The sequence below is a fragment of the Pongo abelii genome, chromosome 1 (assembly GCF_028885655.2).
Source record: "Pongo abelii isolate AG06213 chromosome 1, NHGRI_mPonAbe1-v2.0_pri, whole genome shotgun sequence".
Lineage (NCBI taxonomy): Eukaryota > Metazoa > Chordata > Mammalia > Primates > Hominidae > Pongo > Pongo abelii.
In genome coordinates this window covers 166,177,644-166,196,136 of record NC_071985.2, presented here as the reverse complement: position 1 = coordinate 166,196,136, position 18,493 = coordinate 166,177,644, and the positions used below count along the sequence as shown (strand labels likewise).

General features: G+C 38.8%; 2 protein-coding genes across 11 annotated transcripts in view; one reads left to right on the top strand and one right to left on the bottom strand.

Moving 5' to 3' along the window:
• The window catches only part of DNAI4 (dynein axonemal intermediate chain 4), a 113,689-nt gene extending 112,402 nt beyond the window's left edge, over positions 1–1,287 (bottom strand). Inside the window, 2 exon segments of the mRNA XM_024246372.3 lie at positions 1,119–1,206; positions 1,209–1,287. Coding sequence (XP_024102140.2) covers positions 1,119–1,206; positions 1,209–1,287 — 167 coding nt within the window.
• MIER1 (MIER1 transcriptional regulator) overlaps positions 1,270–18,493 on the top strand; it is a 61,870-nt gene continuing 44,646 nt past the window's right edge. For 2 of the 10 annotated variants that reach the window (XM_024246340.3, XM_024246369.2), the window contains exons 1-3: positions 1,436–1,551; positions 2,596–2,696; positions 15,584–15,608. In XM_024246340.3, the coding sequence (XP_024102108.1) occupies positions 1,485–1,551; positions 2,596–2,696; positions 15,584–15,608 (193 nt within the window). In that variant the 5' untranslated portion in view covers positions 1,436–1,484. The other 8 variants (XM_024246368.3, XM_054533405.2, XM_054533395.2 and 5 more) reach the window with 8 other exon arrangements.

Sequence of the window (18,493 nt, the reverse complement as noted above, 5' to 3'; positions counted from 1 at the left end):
CTTTTCAAAGCTCAAGAAGCGATAAACCCGACCGACGCTGCTTCATTCAAAAAGAATGAAACTGTGGATCAGCCACTGTATTTGGTTGCATGGCTATTGCTGGCTTTCATAGAAGCTGTTTTGGTGGAGTGGTAGGATGGACAAAAGCGTGAGTACCCTATTCAAGAGAAAATGCAAGGTTGTCTCCCAAGAACTCTCAACAAGTTCCGCTGAAGAAAGATTAGCTGAGGTGGAGGAGATTGGAGAGGGGAAAAGAAAACAAATTAATTAGGGAATTTTGGGGGAACTTAGTGGGCAGCATTACGGGCAGCGCTAAGGAACCATTTAAAGTAAGACAAGTCCACATAGCTGTGTGCTTTTCTCCAGTCTTGTTCAACTGCTGCATAACAGTAGAATGTTGGAAACAGGAATTAGTTTTAAGGTAAGATGGTATTGACGAGACGACAATAAAATACCTCTACTACAGAGCACAGCAATGTTCGGCCTGGTGGCTCACAGAAGCTGAGGCTCTTGAACGTCTGGGTACAGCATGAAAGCATCAAGCTTGAGAGACTGCAGGCCTTAACAAACTAGAAGTGCTAGGAGGATGGTTCTAAACCAGGTCTTTTCTCACAGAGCAAGCACAGCAGTAGAGATTTATTTTATCTTCAGAGTCTCGCTCTGTTGCTCAGGCTGGGGTGCAACGGCACGATCTCGGCTCACTGCAACCTCCGCCTCCCGGGTTCAAGCGATTCTCCTGCCTCAGCCTCCCAAGTAGCTGGGATTACAGGCATGCGCCACCACGTCCGGCTAACTTTTTGTATTTTTAGTACAGACGGGGTTTCACCATGTTGGCCAGCCTGGAAGCGAACTTCTGACCTCAGGTGATCCACCCCCCACCCGGCCTCCCAAAGTGCTGGGATTACAGGTGTGAGCCACCGCGCCCAGCCCAGTAGAGATTTTTTTAAAGACTGCGGTAGGTTGATAAAGGAGCCATTGTGGCCTAGGAGCTTCGAGGTCTACAGACTGAACCCAGTTAGGGTAGGGCCCCTTTCCAAATCCAGAAATGGTATCTATTAATAGAAGGTCTCCCTCCGGATCCCAGGGGGATGGACTACGGTTTTAGCGCCGGAACTTACAACCCGAAGTTCTGCTGCTTGTGACTGCCGGCCGGAGAGACTGGCATGGTGGCGACCAGCTGGGGAGTGGTCCACCACCCCTTTTTTGGCCGCCTCTGAAGTCCCTGTGCCCCCAAGCTCCTGCGTTAGCGGCTCGGGCCGAAGCTCCGGAATGTTTGCCGGGCGTCATGGCGACGGTGGAGCCCTGACTCAACAAGCGGCCGCGCGGTTGGCTGGCGGCACGAGGCCGAGGAGGAGGGCGGAGGCGGAGGGGAGGGCAGAGGGTTGGTGGAGCTGGAGGAAGCTCCGGACGACGACTGGAAGAAGGAGGCGGGCGGCCCGGGCCTCAGGCCCCTCCCAGGCTCCGAGTCTCCCGGCTGCAGGCGGATGGATGGGGCTTCTTCAGGCGGTGGCGGCAGCAGCGAAGGTGGCGGCGGCAGCAGCGGCAGCGGCTGTAAGTGCAGCCTCTACAAGCCATCTCTCCCCTTCTATTCCAGTTTCGGATGAGGGGCTCCTGAGGTGTCCTCAGTCCCCTTTCTCTCCTTCCCCTCCCCCACCGCAGTGTACCGCCCGGAAGACCCTTAACTTCCGGGGAGGGGCTGCCGCAGAACGCGCCTGGCTTGCTCGCCGCTGGCTGCCGAAGGCGCATGCGCAGCTCCGTCCCCCAGGCCGCCGACTCCCTCCCAGCGCCGCCTTTTTGCCTTCGCGGTGGCGGCGCCGCGCTGGGAATCCGCTGCGGAGTGAGTTCGCCTCGCCCCGTTCGCTTCGGTCCCTGATCCCAGTCAGGGTGGGGCTAAGCTGACCACCCTGCTGTGGCTCCGCCTCTTTCTCCTGTATTTCCCTCACTTGTGTCCCATCCCCGGGAGGCTCCCGCTTGCACTGCAGCCTTTATGGTGAGCAGCGCCCTGGGCCAACTTGCCCTTTTCGGATGGAGTCAGGGAGGGAGGAGAGACTCGAATAGGGTATTACTGTATGGAAACGAGGTCTTCCTAGCGCGTGGGAGGATCCCTTGAGACAGATGCCCGCCGCTCTTTACTCTTGTTCTTTCAGCTTGTAGTGGCTAGGTCCCTGGCCTGGAGCCTATCTGTGGTCCCTGCATGCTGTGTGACCTTGAGCGAGTCACTATCCCTCTCTGGGCTTCAGTTTTCCCTATTTAAAGCTTCCTCCAACGCTAGAATTCTGTATTTCTGCAGAATAACTTATGTAATTACAAGATTGACTTGGCTATTGAGGCCGCTTCACCAAGATGACCCGGAGTTGACTGAACCTTCTTCACTCATGGGCGGAATGAGGCGACCTATTTATTGAGTCGCTTTTATTCCTTTATCATTAGTTACAAATTGCATGACTTAAGGCTCATTAAATGTTTTTCTAAAATTGTAATGGGATCCTTGTCCTGATTCCCGACCATCTTTTTAAAAATGCAAAACGGTGGATGGTGAGCTTGTATCATCGTTTCTGTCTCCTTGCTACTGAGGCTCTCTTTCCTTTGATCCAGATGGTGTGGTCGCTCGATTCTCCCAGTGCCTGGCTGAGTTTCGGACGTGGTTAAGAACCAACTGGTTGAGGTTCAATGCAGACAAGACGGATGTGATGCTGGTAGGCAGGGGTACACTTGGAGATTAAGGGAGGGAAAATCCAAACTCCCTCAAGTAATATAAGATTATATTACTTTTCTTATAAGTTCCAGTGTTTGAGAACTGATGGGCCAAAAATTTCCAGAATTTGGGTGAGATAAAAATAACATGTCATCAGTGTAAAAACCATAATCATAGTTTGTAATATTCTGATAAAATGGGGCCACTGGATAAAATTGTAAAAATTATGAAAAGAAAATCCAAAACTGTTATTTGAAGAACCAAAAGCCTATATAAGTGTTTTAGAGTGGCATTAATAATAAAAAATGAAACTAACGAAAAGATGATGCTGATTGTCACTATAGATGTGGGGCTTCCAAATGTAATAGGCTGTTTTTTAGATTTCGGTATTTTCAACCAAATTAGTAATTATCCATAAAATTTTACCACCACATCATAAAGACATGGTGTAGGCTGTTGCTTTTAAATAAAAATTTCAGGAAATAGTTTATAAACTAATCTCAAAAGAGACTCATGGACACTGAAAATTGTTAGATATAGAATTTTTTAGTTTTGGATGTGTTGTATTAATCTATTTCAGTCAGCTATCCCCAGAGTCCAAATTGTTATAAGTACAGTATTTTCTTGGTGCATTTTGAGAGGTACCTTTTTGGATTGCATAACAGGTTTATATAGTATATATATATGTTACTTGTATTTGAATCAGGTGTTGGTACTGAATAAAAGGTTATATTTCTTAGGTATATGTAAATTGCCAAAGAAGTTTGTTCATTGGTTCGTTTAAGGTACTGGTTGAAGTAAGATTGTGATCCTAAATGCTTTTGTTAAAAGCATAATAATAACTGAGGGGTTTGTGTGTGCGTGCGCCTTATAGCCTCTACAGAATTGTTTAATAACTTTTGAATGGAAGATTCAGTAAATTGCTTACAAATGATTTATCAATATAATAGCAGTTTTGAGTAGCTTAATGTCATAAAAATTAATGTTAGTTTGCCTGAAAATAAGGAGGCTTTTAGGTGGGAAATAGGAGCTGAAGAGGCATTTATTCAGGCTTTGTATAGTGGTTTTTTGTTTTGGGACATTAATCACAAACCTCACATAAAATTGGAATTCACCACACTTTTTTAGTTTAAAGATTTTATACACAATTCCAACAGAACTACTGTTTTGGGTATCACATTAATAACAAAGTGTAATAATTTTAAGCAGACACAATTAATGGTGCATTTTCTCATGCCTTTAGCTCTCTCATGTCCTATTTTCAACTCTTCTAGTATGAATAGGCTTTAAAAATAATTTTTTTTGTTAACCCAAGTATAAATATTAACTGTTTGCATTTGGATGCAAAGAAGATATCTGTTGAATTAATCCAAAGTGCTGAAGAACTATGGGTAATGGATGGAAACAACAAGGAGGTAGATTCTGGCATAATAAAAGAAAGAATGTTTTAAACATTTGAAATTTTTGAAAAGAGCAGCCTTTTTATGAGATATAGTGAGTCACTGGAGGTGTTTAAACATAGGCAGAAAGCCTGGTAGTAGAAGCATGATGAGAGATTACTATCTTGACAGGGTAGAGAATTGACTAAAAGATCTCTAAGGTCCCATCCAACACTAAAATTCTATAACTAGTGAATAGTTAATTTTTATATATTTAATACTGAAGAGGTAAGTAAGCGTTTTGAGAAAGACTTTTCATTCCCTAAGGTGGCTCCTGAAAATTTTACAGTTAAGTGTATCACTAAAATAAAATAATAGTGGAAGGATACTGAATTCAGTGGTAATTTGTTACCTATGAATTGCAGTATTAGAGCTGTTTCTTTTTTATAATATCTGAACCTAAAAAACCCACTGAATCCACATTTATAAAAAGGGGAAGGGGAAAAATGTAGAGAGATTTTTTTCCCCCAATAATAATAATACCATTTAAAGCTAGTAATATTGATACACAATATTCATAAACTTAAAAAGTTATTTAACAGTAAGATAGATACCCATTCAGAAATGTTTCAGACTTCCATTTTCCTGACAAGTTTAGGCTTCATTCGGTAGGTTAATAGACTATGATCCCCTGCTCTTTATCACAGTTGGGATTTCTGTTGGTAGTTTAACTGAAGAATCAAAGATTCAGTGTACTTAAGCAAGCAAGGTATTCCTGTACCTTGTATTGTAACACTTTTAATTTTCCTTTGGTAGCCAAATTTCATAAATTAGCTTTCATATGTTAATGGAAAACCCTCTTTCATCTCCATGGTATAAAGCCTGAGTTTGTACCTCTAGGCCCCTAATTGTGTCTGTACCCACCTCAGGTCCACGTATATCCATTGTTCTTTGCCTTCAGCTCTTTTCATTAAGTGTATTGATTGAAAACTATTTGGATATGAACTGACACTTTTAAAAAGTCATTTTTATTTCAAGTCCAAAGGATTGACATAATTCAACAGGGTAACTCTTAGAAACTATATACCTCTGCTAAAATATTTATTCCCTCAAGGAATCCTGAAAAACACTTTTATAGAAGTTTTCTAAAAAAATGAAAATACTGTACAGTACAGTTAATGGTAAAAATTGTTTGTAGATTTGGGAACCTTAAAGTTTTCCTTTCTCTTCTTTCCCTTGCTTTTCTTTCAGTAGAAAATGTGCATCAGATGTTTATGTTTAATTGGTTTACAGACTGTCTGTGGACTCTTTTCCTGTCAAATTACCAGGTAATGTCCTTTCGCTTAGCAGCTACTTCATATATCTGTAAATGCAGTTTATTCATGCACAGATTATTATTGGACATAACAGTTTCAAATTAACGTTGAATCTTTGGAAATAGGAAAATGCTTGATAGAGTCTAGAATTTTAAGGGAATATAAATAATTTAATAGCCTCCCCTATATTGCATTATAAGTTAAGTATAAACTTTAAGAAAAATTGTATATGTACACATTCATGCAATATATTTTAGCATTGGTTCACATTATTTGGAAGGAATGAATAAGTCTCGTATTTAAATGGTTGATTTTGGTAGCCACTTTTGAAACTGCATTAAGAGGAACCTTTGAAGATTAGGAAAAAAATCCCAGTCTTTTGAAATAAAGACTTTCAAACTGGTTTAGTAAAATATGTTAGTGACTGTTTTAATGTCACCTTTGTGTTATTCAGTATGTGCCTTAGTATAATGGAAGTGAAACATGTTAGTTACTTTGAAATCATTGGCTCTGGCCATCATCAGCATTGGCATCATGGCCAATTGGCAGCTGTAGGCCAATACGTTAAAATAAACTTTCAAGTTACCGGCATTTCAGGCATTGCAAATAAGTAGGTTCTCCCTCCATACTACTAAATAGATGATATCCATAAAACAGTCAATTTTCAGTATTTTAAATTTTGTCTCGTTGTGCAAAATTCAACCAGTACATAACTGTGTTGCTACTGGCATGACAGAAGTGTGTGAGAAAACGCAAATGACATGAGGATGGCAGACTGCCTATCACAACCCCTTCCATTAATTTTTGCTCTGACCTCTCTAGAGATTTGGGGATATAGAATTTTACATTTCCTGTCGGGAATCTACTGATGGAGAAATATTTGTCAAGGCATAACCGCTTTCAAAGCACAGTTCTTGCCGCCGTTGCATCACAGCAACATCCGTTTTTCAGCAAATGCATTTCAAAAACGACCTACATGTAAAATACTACGTATTTTTCCCCTGCTGTGTCAATGCTGGATGTGGCTCCTTTGGCACTGTTCCTTGACCTCTCTGATCCGTAGACAACCCACTCCGCCTGGAGTGGCGGATCAGCTGGAGCCAGCGAAGCGCCCCGCGCGGTTGCCCACGTCCTCCCACACCCACCTTGACTCCGCCCCCTCCGCTCTTCCCGGGGAGGGCTGGCCGCGGGGCCGCGCGCGCGCCCCTGCTCCGGCGCGTGCTCGCTGGCCTTTTCCCTCCAGTCCAGCCCAGCCGGGGCGCCGCGAGGGGGCGGAGTGGGGTGTGGTGGGCGCGCTCGGGCGGCTCCTGCGCGTTCCCGCCGAGGCAGTGGCGGCGGGAGCGGCAGAGACGGCAGCGGCCGGAGTCCCGTTGCTGAGTCTCACATCCGGGTTCTGGCCGTGACCCAGCTGCGGCCGCCGCGGAGATGTGACCCGGCAGTACGGCAAATATGGCGGAGGTAAGGGAGCGAGCTCCCCCTCCCTGTCCCGGAGCCGGGCGCCCCCGGCCCTGGGCCGGGGAGGAGTGGAGTGGGCCTGGCCAGGAGAGGCCCGGCCCTGCTGGCGCCGCTGCCCACCTGTTGTCCGGAACAGGCCATGCTCTGGGCGGGAGCTTCGCCTGGAACTTAGTTGGGATGGGTCCGGGGGTAGGAGGAAGCGGAGGTGTACTTCGACTTCGGGGGCAGTTTGAAGGGTAGTGCAGCGTAGTAGTGCGGGGCGAGGGGGAGGGGGCGCCCGCCGGGGAAGGGGTGCCTGTGGCGCAACTTCGCCGGCCGGTGCTAGGGGCCAGGAGAGAAGCTGCTGCTTCCTCTTGCGAAGTTTTTTCCCTTTCTAACCGAGATGCTGTTGCGCCCTTCCGCGTCACCCCCATCCATTTGCGACTGACATCCCAGTCTGTGTTAGTGGGGAAAACGTAAGGCTGACGGCCTTTGATTAACTCTGTAATTTTCATGATCGTGGTAAAATGAGAGTGGATAAATTAACCTGGCCAGCCGCAATCCAGCCCTCCAGGCTGGGGGGAGTCTGCCCATTTATCCAGACAGTTCCATCTCCCGCTCCCCAAGGTACAACCTCTGAGCTGCTTTTCCACCTCCCCCACCACCTTCACTTTCCAGGCTTTTCCCTCCCCTTTCCAAATCAAGGCTACCTATTCTTGTCTTCTTTCTCTTCTAATTTTTCTTCCATTGGAGAAGCTTTTTCTTGTTTCTTTTTGCTCGTTTTATACTAAACAAGTTCCTAAAGCCCCTTTTTTAAATTTTACATATTTGGGCCACAGTTGGCGGGCATACAACTGCTGTTGATTTATCATTAATCGGAACTAAGTATACGCTACTGGAACTTTAAATAACTGGAAGTTTAAAAAACGTTTAAAATATCTGAAGTTTTGTGGGGATTTGTTTTGTTTCATTTTTTCCTTACCCGTGGAAGAATTTCAGTATTCTTTATCCCTGGGAGTTGGAGATGATGTATTTGGATTTTTTTATGACTCCTTTGAAATAAGCCACTGTAAATTTTGATTGATAAGGCATTTCTCTTGTTTGAATTGCCGTTTTCATGGTTTCACAGGCACCCCAAAACAGATTTAGGAAGGAGAGTGAGATTTTGCTGTAGCAGACAGGACTGTTTGCTGCCAGTATTCTTTTTAAAACATTCAATATCTCTAATTTACAACTAAATTTAGATCTTAGATTTATTTTCATTTCTTTTGCTCTTGGTGGTTAAAGAATTGTATTTCCAGGCACATGAATTGGAGAACGTAGTACTTTCTGTTTCCCCAAAATGTGACTGCGTTTGTTCCAGTAGACTGAGAATCGGTACCTGGATTTTAGTCCTGGTGAGGTTCTTATTCTTAAGTGTTTCTTTCCTTCATCTTTAAGGAGTTGTGTGTAGCTGGATTTGTACATTTTGTCAGTTAGTGTCTTCAGTGGACCCCTTTCAGTGAATATCGGGTAAGCAGCAATGTGCTACATAGGTAATGTGGTTTCTTCTCTCATGGTGTTGCTCAGGATGGTTTGAGCTTTGAGGTGTGTAGTCATATACTAAGGCAAGATATTACTGAAGGAAAATAGCTTATACAGAGAAATTTAAGTTAAAAAAACTTAAATTTAAAATTTCTGTGTTTTTAAAAAATAAATTTTATTGCCGAGGGAACTAAGAAATCTAATATGTAAAAGAAATTATGTTAACTTTTTTGTTTTAAAAATTAAAGATGGTTGCATTATTGTAAGATAAAGAAAAAAATATTTTGATTCACTAGTCATTTCCTAATATTTTCTAATGTATGTTTTAGTTTTCTTAAACATTTTATCAGTTGGAGAATGGAATGTTTTGTAGGAACGCATGGATGGTTCAACTTCAAGAAGGAAAGAACTGGAATTTTGTTTTTATTTTGTTTTTAGTGTTTATTTAATGACCTGGTGTCTTTAAACAATTTGTCTTCTATATTCTTCAGTTACTTGTAGATAGTTTCATGTATAGTGAATTGGAGAAGAGTTAGAGGAACTTTCGTGATCTGTGTCCTACAAAAAAATCTAAGACAGGTGAAGAAGTGAAAAGTACAATTGATTTATAGTTTTCCTGGCCTCAATACTTGAATAATTATGATTTTTGAGACCAGTGGTTTTAAAAAATTAGACAAAGGAGAAATGCTTGGTTGGCTTTTACTTTGAGCTCTCAGTAGATTCATGCTTTATGAAGCCAATATAAAAGCATGTGATGAAATAATCCAGATGCTGAATTATTGTGCTTTTGATCAAATAAATCTGAGGATTTAAGGATAACTTGTGAAGTAACAGTAAGTGCAAAGCAACAGTATATATCTATTTGTTAAATCTGAGGGGGAAAACAGGTTATTGAAGAAGTATGTCTCCAGAGAAAAATGTAGGTATTATGCTTCTGGGCTTTAAAAAAAAAAAATGATGCTTCCTACAAGAGCATGACCCTGACCATGTTTTTCCAGAAAAATATTTAATTCTTGAATACAAAGTGCTTTAGATGAGAATAGGATATACTAATTTTTTATATTTGATCTGATTATCTTAGTCCATAATAGGAAGTATATATTGGTTCTTCAGTTTTGATAACATTAAAGCCGTATTTAATGTACTTAGAATAAATGGCATATGCTCCCTTGCTTAATACTTTTTGGCAATATTTCTCATTGCTTATTAGCCCTTAAAATTATTTACCAACCTTCTGAAAGGACGCTCTCATAGTCACACTTAAAGGAAGGAAATTACAGGATAGCTGCAGTTTTACTAACTGCAAAAATAAGAGGAAAATGAGAGAAAAAATAAGAGGAAGAAGTAGTTAATCCTTTGGGTTTTAAAAGGAATGTGCTAGGGACCTTTGGGAACGAACAATTTGTCTTTTATTTTAGTGTTTGTAAACACGTAAGGGACTTTCTTCTCAAGGAAAAAAATCCATGGCACAATTCAAGACCTATCTTTTCACCTAGGCCACATTTCTGTGATATAAAGAGAAAATTAATGGATTTGCTTCTTTCTATTTAAGTATTTTAGTACTTTCAAAGACGGTATATAATCTGTTTATTCACTTTGACACCTATCCATTTCTCTTTAAAATGGACTCCTTGCTTAGTATTTTTTGAGTGTATTTGGATTTTCTTTTTTAAGGAAGGATTATGTTAAATGTTACTCATGAAAACGTTAATTTCTACTCTAAGCAAAATGTGTTTCACTGCAGTGAATTTAAGCTTCAAATAATTCTCGACACTAATAATGAATTTTTTTTCGTGTTTATACTTCAGAGCTATTAAGATTTTAAAAGTAGTCAAGATCACCAGTGCGTGAGAGTCCTAAAAAGCTTAACTCATTGGCAGTTAAGAGTCAGGGTACTTGAATAGGTGGGAATTTCGCTTTGGTGGGAGAAACAAATAAGTGAATTACTTTAAGATAATTCTGGTAAGTGAGACTAGCGAGTTTTCTAAATAATTCAGAAATAAAACACTGCCATTGAAGCTTAAACATGTCTTTATGAAAAGTAATCAGCTACCTAGAAATGCCTGCCTGGCTTGATGTTCATTCAAAATTCATTGCAGTGATTAAATTGTTCAAGTACCAGTCATTGCTTGGGGCTCGTTCTGTTTGTCTTATTCTGTGGCTTAGAACAATAACTGTTATTATGTAGGTATGAAATTCATGAATTAGCACCCCAAAAATGTTTTTGCAGATTGAGATTTTTTTAACAGTCCTAGATTTAAAAAAATAAATTTAAACATATCCCATGCATTTAGCTACATACTCCTTAGTAGTGTTATGTTTCTAGAGCAATTTATAATAAAAGTAAAGTTAGGTCTTGAAGAAATCTAAATCTTTTGATCATAGAGAAAATGAAAGTGAGCAGAGAGTTTACGTAGTTTGTCCTAGGTCGTGCAATTCATCTATGGCACAGTTTAGACTGGAACCCAGCCTTCTGTATTCCTAGATTCCTAGTGCTTGTTTTCTTTTTCTTTCTTTTTTTTTTTTTTTGAGACAGGGTCTCTCTCTGTTGCCCAGGCTGGAGTGCAGTGGCGCAAATCATAGCTCACTACAACCTCAAACTCCTGGGCTCAGGTGATCGATCCTTCCCTCAGAGCCTCTCAAGTAGCTGGGACTATAGGCATGTTCCATCATGCCCGGCTTTTTTTTTTTTTTTTGTGGAGACAGGGTCTCGATATGTTGATCAGACTGGTCTTGAACTTCTGGCCTTAAGTGATCCTCTTGTGTTGGGATTATAGGCGTGTGCCACTGTTCCCGGTCCTTATTTTCTATGATACCATTTTACTTCTGAATTATTACTACTGTAGTAAATTGCTAATTTTAATTTCAGTACGTTCTTAATCTTTTTATACCCCAGAGTTCCTGAGAGTAACAACAAAGTTAAGTAACTTAATTTTATTGGAGGAGGGGGATGGTGAGCCCTTGGCACAGTAACCATCTTTCACCCTGAAGTAGGACCCGTAACTCTTTCCAGGCTTCTATCCCCATCTCCATTGCTGTGAGAATCTCTGACTTAGAGTCTACATAACTAAGTAGATGATGGCAATACTTAAAGAAATGGGGGTAGAATTGTTTTGAGGGGAAAAATTTGTTCAGACAGTAATACTCATTGAAAATAAGCTTTTGAGTGCCTGGAATAAAAAAATCTAGTAATTACTTCATGTTTTTACTATGTTGTTGTTAGGGTTTTTTTGGTGAAAATAATGGTAATGTTGTAGTTAGTTATTTCTTTACTCTCTCTCAAATTATAGTTTTCTGTTGTGTGGGACGTTTCCCACCATGTTCTAGAAAAATATAAAAGAGAATTATTTCAGCAAATCTGAGGCATTGAATATTCGTTACAACTATTAGCAATTTTATCAACTAAATCATACAAATATGTGGGTGAGGGTCAACTTGCTGTAAAAGTTGCTAGAGTTAGTTTTTAATTTGTTTTAGCCCATTCATACTCTGTGTACAGTCTTTCTGTCTCTCTGGTGTGGTTTTCCATCTCAGATAAATATGTACCCCCTAAAACACTGAATTTTTCAAAATTACAACTTAAAAAATAGTAACAAGTACTAGGTTTTCTTAAAAATCAAAATTTAGAGGAAGAAAATGAAAATGTCTCATAATTCCACAAGATCATCAGTCCTCAGTGACTTCATTTTAAGAAAGAATGCATAGTGCATGAAAGTGGTTAGAAAATTTCAACAGTACAGAAAGGCATTAAATGAAAAAAGCCTCTTCTCCCTGACCCCATTCCCTAGAGGTAACTATTGTTAACAGGTTCTTGTATGTCCTTTTGAGGAAAAAAAATTTATTCCATATTATTTCATATTCCAGCCCAGTTTACACCCTGTTCTACAGTTTTCTTTATACTCCTAATTTTTTTGGCATTTATTTCTCTATCAACACAAACAGATATCTCATTATTTTTAATGGAGTCATAATGTTCTATTGTTTGGAAGAACTATGTATGGAAGAACTGTGTATCATTTCTAATCAGCTAATGGATGGACTTTAAATGTTTTTCTAACTTTTTGTTATGAACAATTTCGTGGTGGTAAATGTTTTATATATATATGTCTTGGTGTCTTTTTTAAAGTATATCAGTAGGATAAGTTCATGTTAGCAAAATGATCAGTGTGGTTGACATAACTTTTTTCTACTGATAACGTTATGAGTACATGTTAAATATATTTTAATACCCAATTTTAAATCATCTTTCCTAAAAAAGGTATTTTTTCTAAAAATAGGTATTGTTATAAATAAGCACTTACTTAGCTTTAGTTTAGTTTAGTTTTGTTTTTGTATTTTTGAGATGGAGTCTCTGTTGCCCAGGCTGGAGTGTGGTGGCGCTTTCTGGGCTCACTGCAACCTCCGCCTCCTGGGTTCAAGCATTTCTGCTTCAGCCTCCCAAGTAGCTGGGATTACAGGTGCCCGCCACCAAATTTTTTGTAAAAAAAAAAAAAAAAAAAAGTTTTTGTATTTTAGTAGAGACAGCGTTTTGCCATGTTGGCCAGGCTGGTCTCGAACCCCTGACCTAGGGTGAACTGCCTGTCTCGGCCTCCCAAAGTGCTAGGATTACAGGCGTGAGCCACCGTGCCCACCCTTAGTTTTGTTTTTCTCTCCTTTCGCCTTTCTAGTTTATGGTAGTAATTAATGGTAGATGTTGTGGGTTTTCCAGGAAGGTATTATTAAGATAACAGTTTCTGAAGACTGATGACAGTCTGACATGACAGATGACTACTTGCAGTCACATTTTAAACATACTTTGAACTGATGAAAATCATTTCAAAAAAGAGAGGCCGGGCGCGGTGGCTCACATCTGTAATCCCAGCACTTCGGGAGGCCGAGGCGGGCGGATCACGAGGTCAGGAGATCAAGACCATCCTGGCCAACATGTGTGAAACCCGTCTCTACTAAAATACAAAAAATTAGCCAGGCGTGGTGGTATGCGCCTGTAGTCCCAGCTACTCGGGAGGCTGAGGGAGGGGAATCACTTGAACCCAGAAGGCTGAGATTGCAGTGAGCTGAGATTGTGCCACTGCACTCCAGCCTGGGCGACAGAGCGAGACTCCATCTCTCTAAATATAAACTAAAATATGTATGGATACTAAATGTATCTGTAGACAGACCACTCCTAGTTCTCTGCTTGTGCTAATCTAGATGTGCCTTTAAATCAGTCACTGAAACATTCTAGTATGTCTGACATAATCACTAATGTTACCTTTGAACACTGGGTGTTCTACTCTGTATCAGCTATGCTTACAAATGCTGCTAGTCCTCAAGCATTTGGTATTTTAATCATTGGAAAGTGTTTGCAGCCTTTTTCAGAACTTTAACTATTTACCAATGAAGCAACAATCAGTAAGATATTTATTGGCATTCAGTGCTCCTGAGGTCTTTTACAAACTGAAATATATGGACACCATTTACAATTCGAAATCTCTATTGTTGATATCTAACATCAATAAAAATGTAATTTTATTCTTCAGTAAAGTAACTTGTAATTAGAAAGCCTTTTTTTAAATCAGAAAACTGTTAAATGGAATAATTATTCCAATGTTCATAAGTCTTATTTTGTGTGGATAGTGAGCCTAGGATTAGATGAAGATGATCATTAACATTGCTTGTAGCCTTACAGAGAAGGTTGTGCCTACAGTTGGGAAGTATAACTGCCTGAAACACAAGTGGATTAATATTTTAGAATATTGATTTACTATGTAATAATTTGTGTGGTGGTTAACTCCATTTTGAGCCAGAAATGTGTAGCTCTGCCCAAAAGATGTTAAGCAAGCTAGAAACCCTTTTTGTGGTTGCATTACTCTTGCCATGTCACCCTACTCTCCAAGTTTCCCATTAGAGGAATGAGATTTAAAAGTAGCACTGTATTTACTCTGTTCTGGCAGAGTAACTTTAAAATAATGATAGTGGTGTATCATTGGAAATATGCAATACTGGTTATTGTCAGATTTTTGCTAGACAATGCTATAGGAAGGAATTATTCTCTTATAAGAATTTAACAGAAAAAGTAAGACGTTTGAAAAAGTGTGCCACAAAAGAATGTGAGTCACCATATGGAATCTAGAATCCCATACTTACTACAATTACATAATATGTACAGTTTTAAAAACAGAAATTTTAATACTTTATAGGAATTTGTCTTAGACACATCGTTTTTGAAAAATAGAGAATTTCCCTCTTTTCTGTTTTCTTCTTCTTGCCTCTCTTCCCCATTACTTAGCAGAAAGAAAATACTGCAAGATCCCTATCTTTCCTTTGCTAGTGCTTTTGGCCTCCCACCATCTGTATTTTCTAATGGGCATGAAATAGATAATTCTGAATGAATTGGTGAAGTTTTAGTTCATGTTATTTGAAGCATCTTTTGAGTTTTTAATATTTGTTTTGTGGGAGTCTTGTGTTTGTAGATGATTTGTTTATAATTGTGAATTAACTGAACTAAGATAAAACACAACTGCGCATTGTCAAGCAGTAATATTACTAAAATAAGTTGCTACCAATTTTATCTTTAAATTTTCAAGTTGTTTATGGTTAAATTTATGACAGGTAGAATGGTAGAGTGGAAGGAGCATTATAATTGGAAATCTGTGCAGTCTTGCATCAGATAACCTAAACTCTCTAGGCTTTAGCTTGAATGCTTGCTAATTCTGTTATAACTTAAAAATATATTGTTTATCTGTAAAGTTAACCTCATATAGTATTTGGTGCTTAAATAGAATTTTAGTTTTTCCTTTTGCTTTGTTACAACTTAATTTTTATTTGAGATAATGTCCTAAATTGTTTCTGTCTCGCATCTTACACTCACTTTTTTTAAGTCGGAGACCAGCTTGATAGCAAACTTTGTTCATAGTTCTGTGTTGATAGGAGAAAATCTATTTCAGAAAATTCCAAGATCTAAAATCATACTACTTAAACCATATATGTTATGAAGCCCACATGTACCTTTAAAATCTGAATTCTATATTATTGTCTTTATTTCCGGATTCAGGAGTGTTTGGAATTTTTCTTTATGCTTAAATATAATGAAAGGGAAGGGATTATATGGGAAGTTTTAATTTGTCTTAGAAAATGCAGACATTAAAACTTACTGTAGTTTTTGGCATCATAGTAGTCATTGAGTAATTTTGGTAATGTTTGTGAAGATACATTATACAGAAATACTAATTTTTCCTCTTTTCTCCCCTTCTCAGCCATCTGTTGAATCTTCAAGTCCAGGTAAGTATTTTCCATATTTTTTATAATCTCTATTTGAGTAACATTTGTCCTACTAGTTGCATAAAGACTAGAGGAGTTAGACTATTATCTGACTTGCTTTTCTTCTGAATGCTTCTTTTCTCTGGGGAAAAAGAAATGGATGAAATGTTTGACTGCCCATGAAAGTACAGGTGAGGCTACTGTGATTTCATCCTAAAAATGACTATTTTTGGGTTTTTCTTTTTTTTTTGGTGAGTTGCCATATGTATTTCTCACAGTTTTGCATTATTGTTTGACTTGTAGTATATATATAAAGTGTGCTTTTTAAAAAGGAATCATTAGCTTAGAAATATTTGCTTGTGTAGGGATTTCAAAGTATTTTTATTTGAGAAAAAATTGTTAGTGCATTACAGAGGGAACGGAAAAATAAAGTAAGCAAAAAATTCAACAAGTGAATATTTAATGTAAATAAGGAATATTCTAAATAAGGAAATCATTCTTAGATTTGAATAGGATCAAGTTTTAGGTTCTGACCACACATCTAGGATTTTTGTATTCTTTCTCAAATACAGTACATATTCATTTTTTCCTAACTTAGAGATTGCAAACTGGTGATCTTTGAATCAGATCTGTGCCACAAATTTTTTTTTTTTTTTTTGGTCACTGTAGTGATCTTTAAAAATAAGAATATTTTATATATGAAATCTGGATTTAGGGTTCCCATGGTCTGGCACCACTGGGTACAGTAGTTCTACATGGCAGTAATTCATTGGAGTTGAAGCAGTGAGGAAAGAGTCAAGTACTAGTCTTTTATCCTCAGTGTCCAGTGACTGTCAAGAGAAATGGGACTGCCTTCTGCATGGGATATGTGGGTTAAAGAGTAGTCCAATATAGAAGAGTGAGAAAGTGAACCCTCTGAGGCATAGTAATGTTTTATTTAAAAACATCTCACATGTATTGCATACTTAGATATGATGTATTCTGTATTACTGAAGGAATCACCTTTCTGTGTTTAAAGTTTTAGGAAGAAAGCTTTTAAAAATGCTTAACATAAGATAAGCCTGTTTTCATGGTGCAAGGTCCTTTCTATGAACATGAATCATTGGACTCTGAGGGTTGGACTAGATCACATCTACATCCCTTTTAAATGACTAGTGTGCTCCGTTGATGTTGATTTTGTCCTTTTGATTTCAGCTGAAAACATCTTACTCTTTTTAATATGCTTGAGAGTAAAGTACATTAGGCTTTGTGCATTTCTGAAACTCAATTTTTTTTGAACTTTCTGTTTTACAAGTATATCCTGGATGGTTAAGATTGGGAGTAATCTGGTCTTAGATAAGTGTTAGATCACCATATTCATTTTTAGGACATGCGATTATTTCCGATTTTTTTTTTCAAACACAGAAATTGTTTTCATAGAAAAAATAGATTCTACTTGTTTTTTATAGTATTGTGATATTGCAAATAAAACTGAGGAGATTTAGATATTTCTGATGAATTTTTGAGGCATTCATCCGATAGTACATAGATATATAAAATAATTACTCAGAAAGCGATATTAGTAAGTGGCTTTCTCAGTTTCCATTACATTTGAATCAGCCTAGGCTGAACTGGAAGAATAATGGAGTTTGAAGAATACAAATGTTGGCCAGGCTCAGTGGCTCACGCCTGTAATCCCAACACTTTGGGAGGCCAAGACGGGTGGATCACTTGAGGTCAGGAGTTTGAGACTAGCCTGGCCAACATGGTGAAATCCCATCTCTTCTAAAAATATGAAAATTAGCCAGGCATGGTGGCACATGATTGTTAATCCCAGCTACTCGGAAGGCTGAGGTGGGAGAATCCTTTAACCTGGGAGGTGAAGGTTTCAGTGAGCTGAGATCATGCCACTGGACTCCAGCCTGAGCTATAGAGCGAGACTCCTTCTCTCAAAAAAAAAAAAAAAAAAAAGTCTTTGATAGCTTTGCTACTTGTTGAATACTTAACAGATTGAATGTTTATATTTTTTTTAGCTTGTTTTCAGACTGAAATAGATCTTTTGAGTTAGACAGTATTTGTCATTTGAGGCTTCTGCCCAGGGCAGTGTTTATTGTTCTTATAATGTTCATTACAGCCAGTTATAAAAGTTGGTAGAGAAAATTAGGAATACTCATGTAAAAAATTTTTTGGTCCCCTAGTGAAAAGGCTATATCCTTTGTAGCATCTGTACTTCGCAATCAATGCTAGTAATAATAGTCACATGACCACATTAATTGCTTTGTCTGTAGTCTCCACCAGTGTAAGACAAAGTAGAGGCACAATGTAAGGCTTTTTACCTGTAAGACTAGTAGCCATTAGAGGTGGGGAATTAATGGAGGTGAAGATAATTTAAAAAGTGATTAAATGAGTAGACATGATACAAACTGAATTTCCCTTTGAAAAGATGTAAGGTACCTTTTCTGCAGTAGGATAGGATTTCATGACAAAGCAGTCACATTTCCCTAACTCTGATGCAAAATACTTAATTTATACAAAGCACCAGACCCATTACCCCTAATGATTTCTTATTGGGATTTTTTTTTTCCTAGGAGACAGCCTAATGGTGGGCCTAGCTATTGACAAGAATAAGATGGTTAGTTCGTTCTAAGGAACAAGGCAAAAAGAAGTCAGATAAAACAGGTCAGATTAAGGAAAGAGAAAAACTGAAAATTGAAAGTTTATAGAAAAAAGCGTAGTGTGCATATAGGGAAAGGAATTGGAGTGAGACAGGAAGTAGTTCACCTACACTTTGTTATTTGATGTAATAAGGGAGTGAAATGGCAAGTCTTCATATGTAATTGGCTTTGCAAATAATAACAAAAAATGGACTTCAGGTGAGTTATAACACATGCTTTGATGCTATATACCTATGAACTTGAATTTTTTTT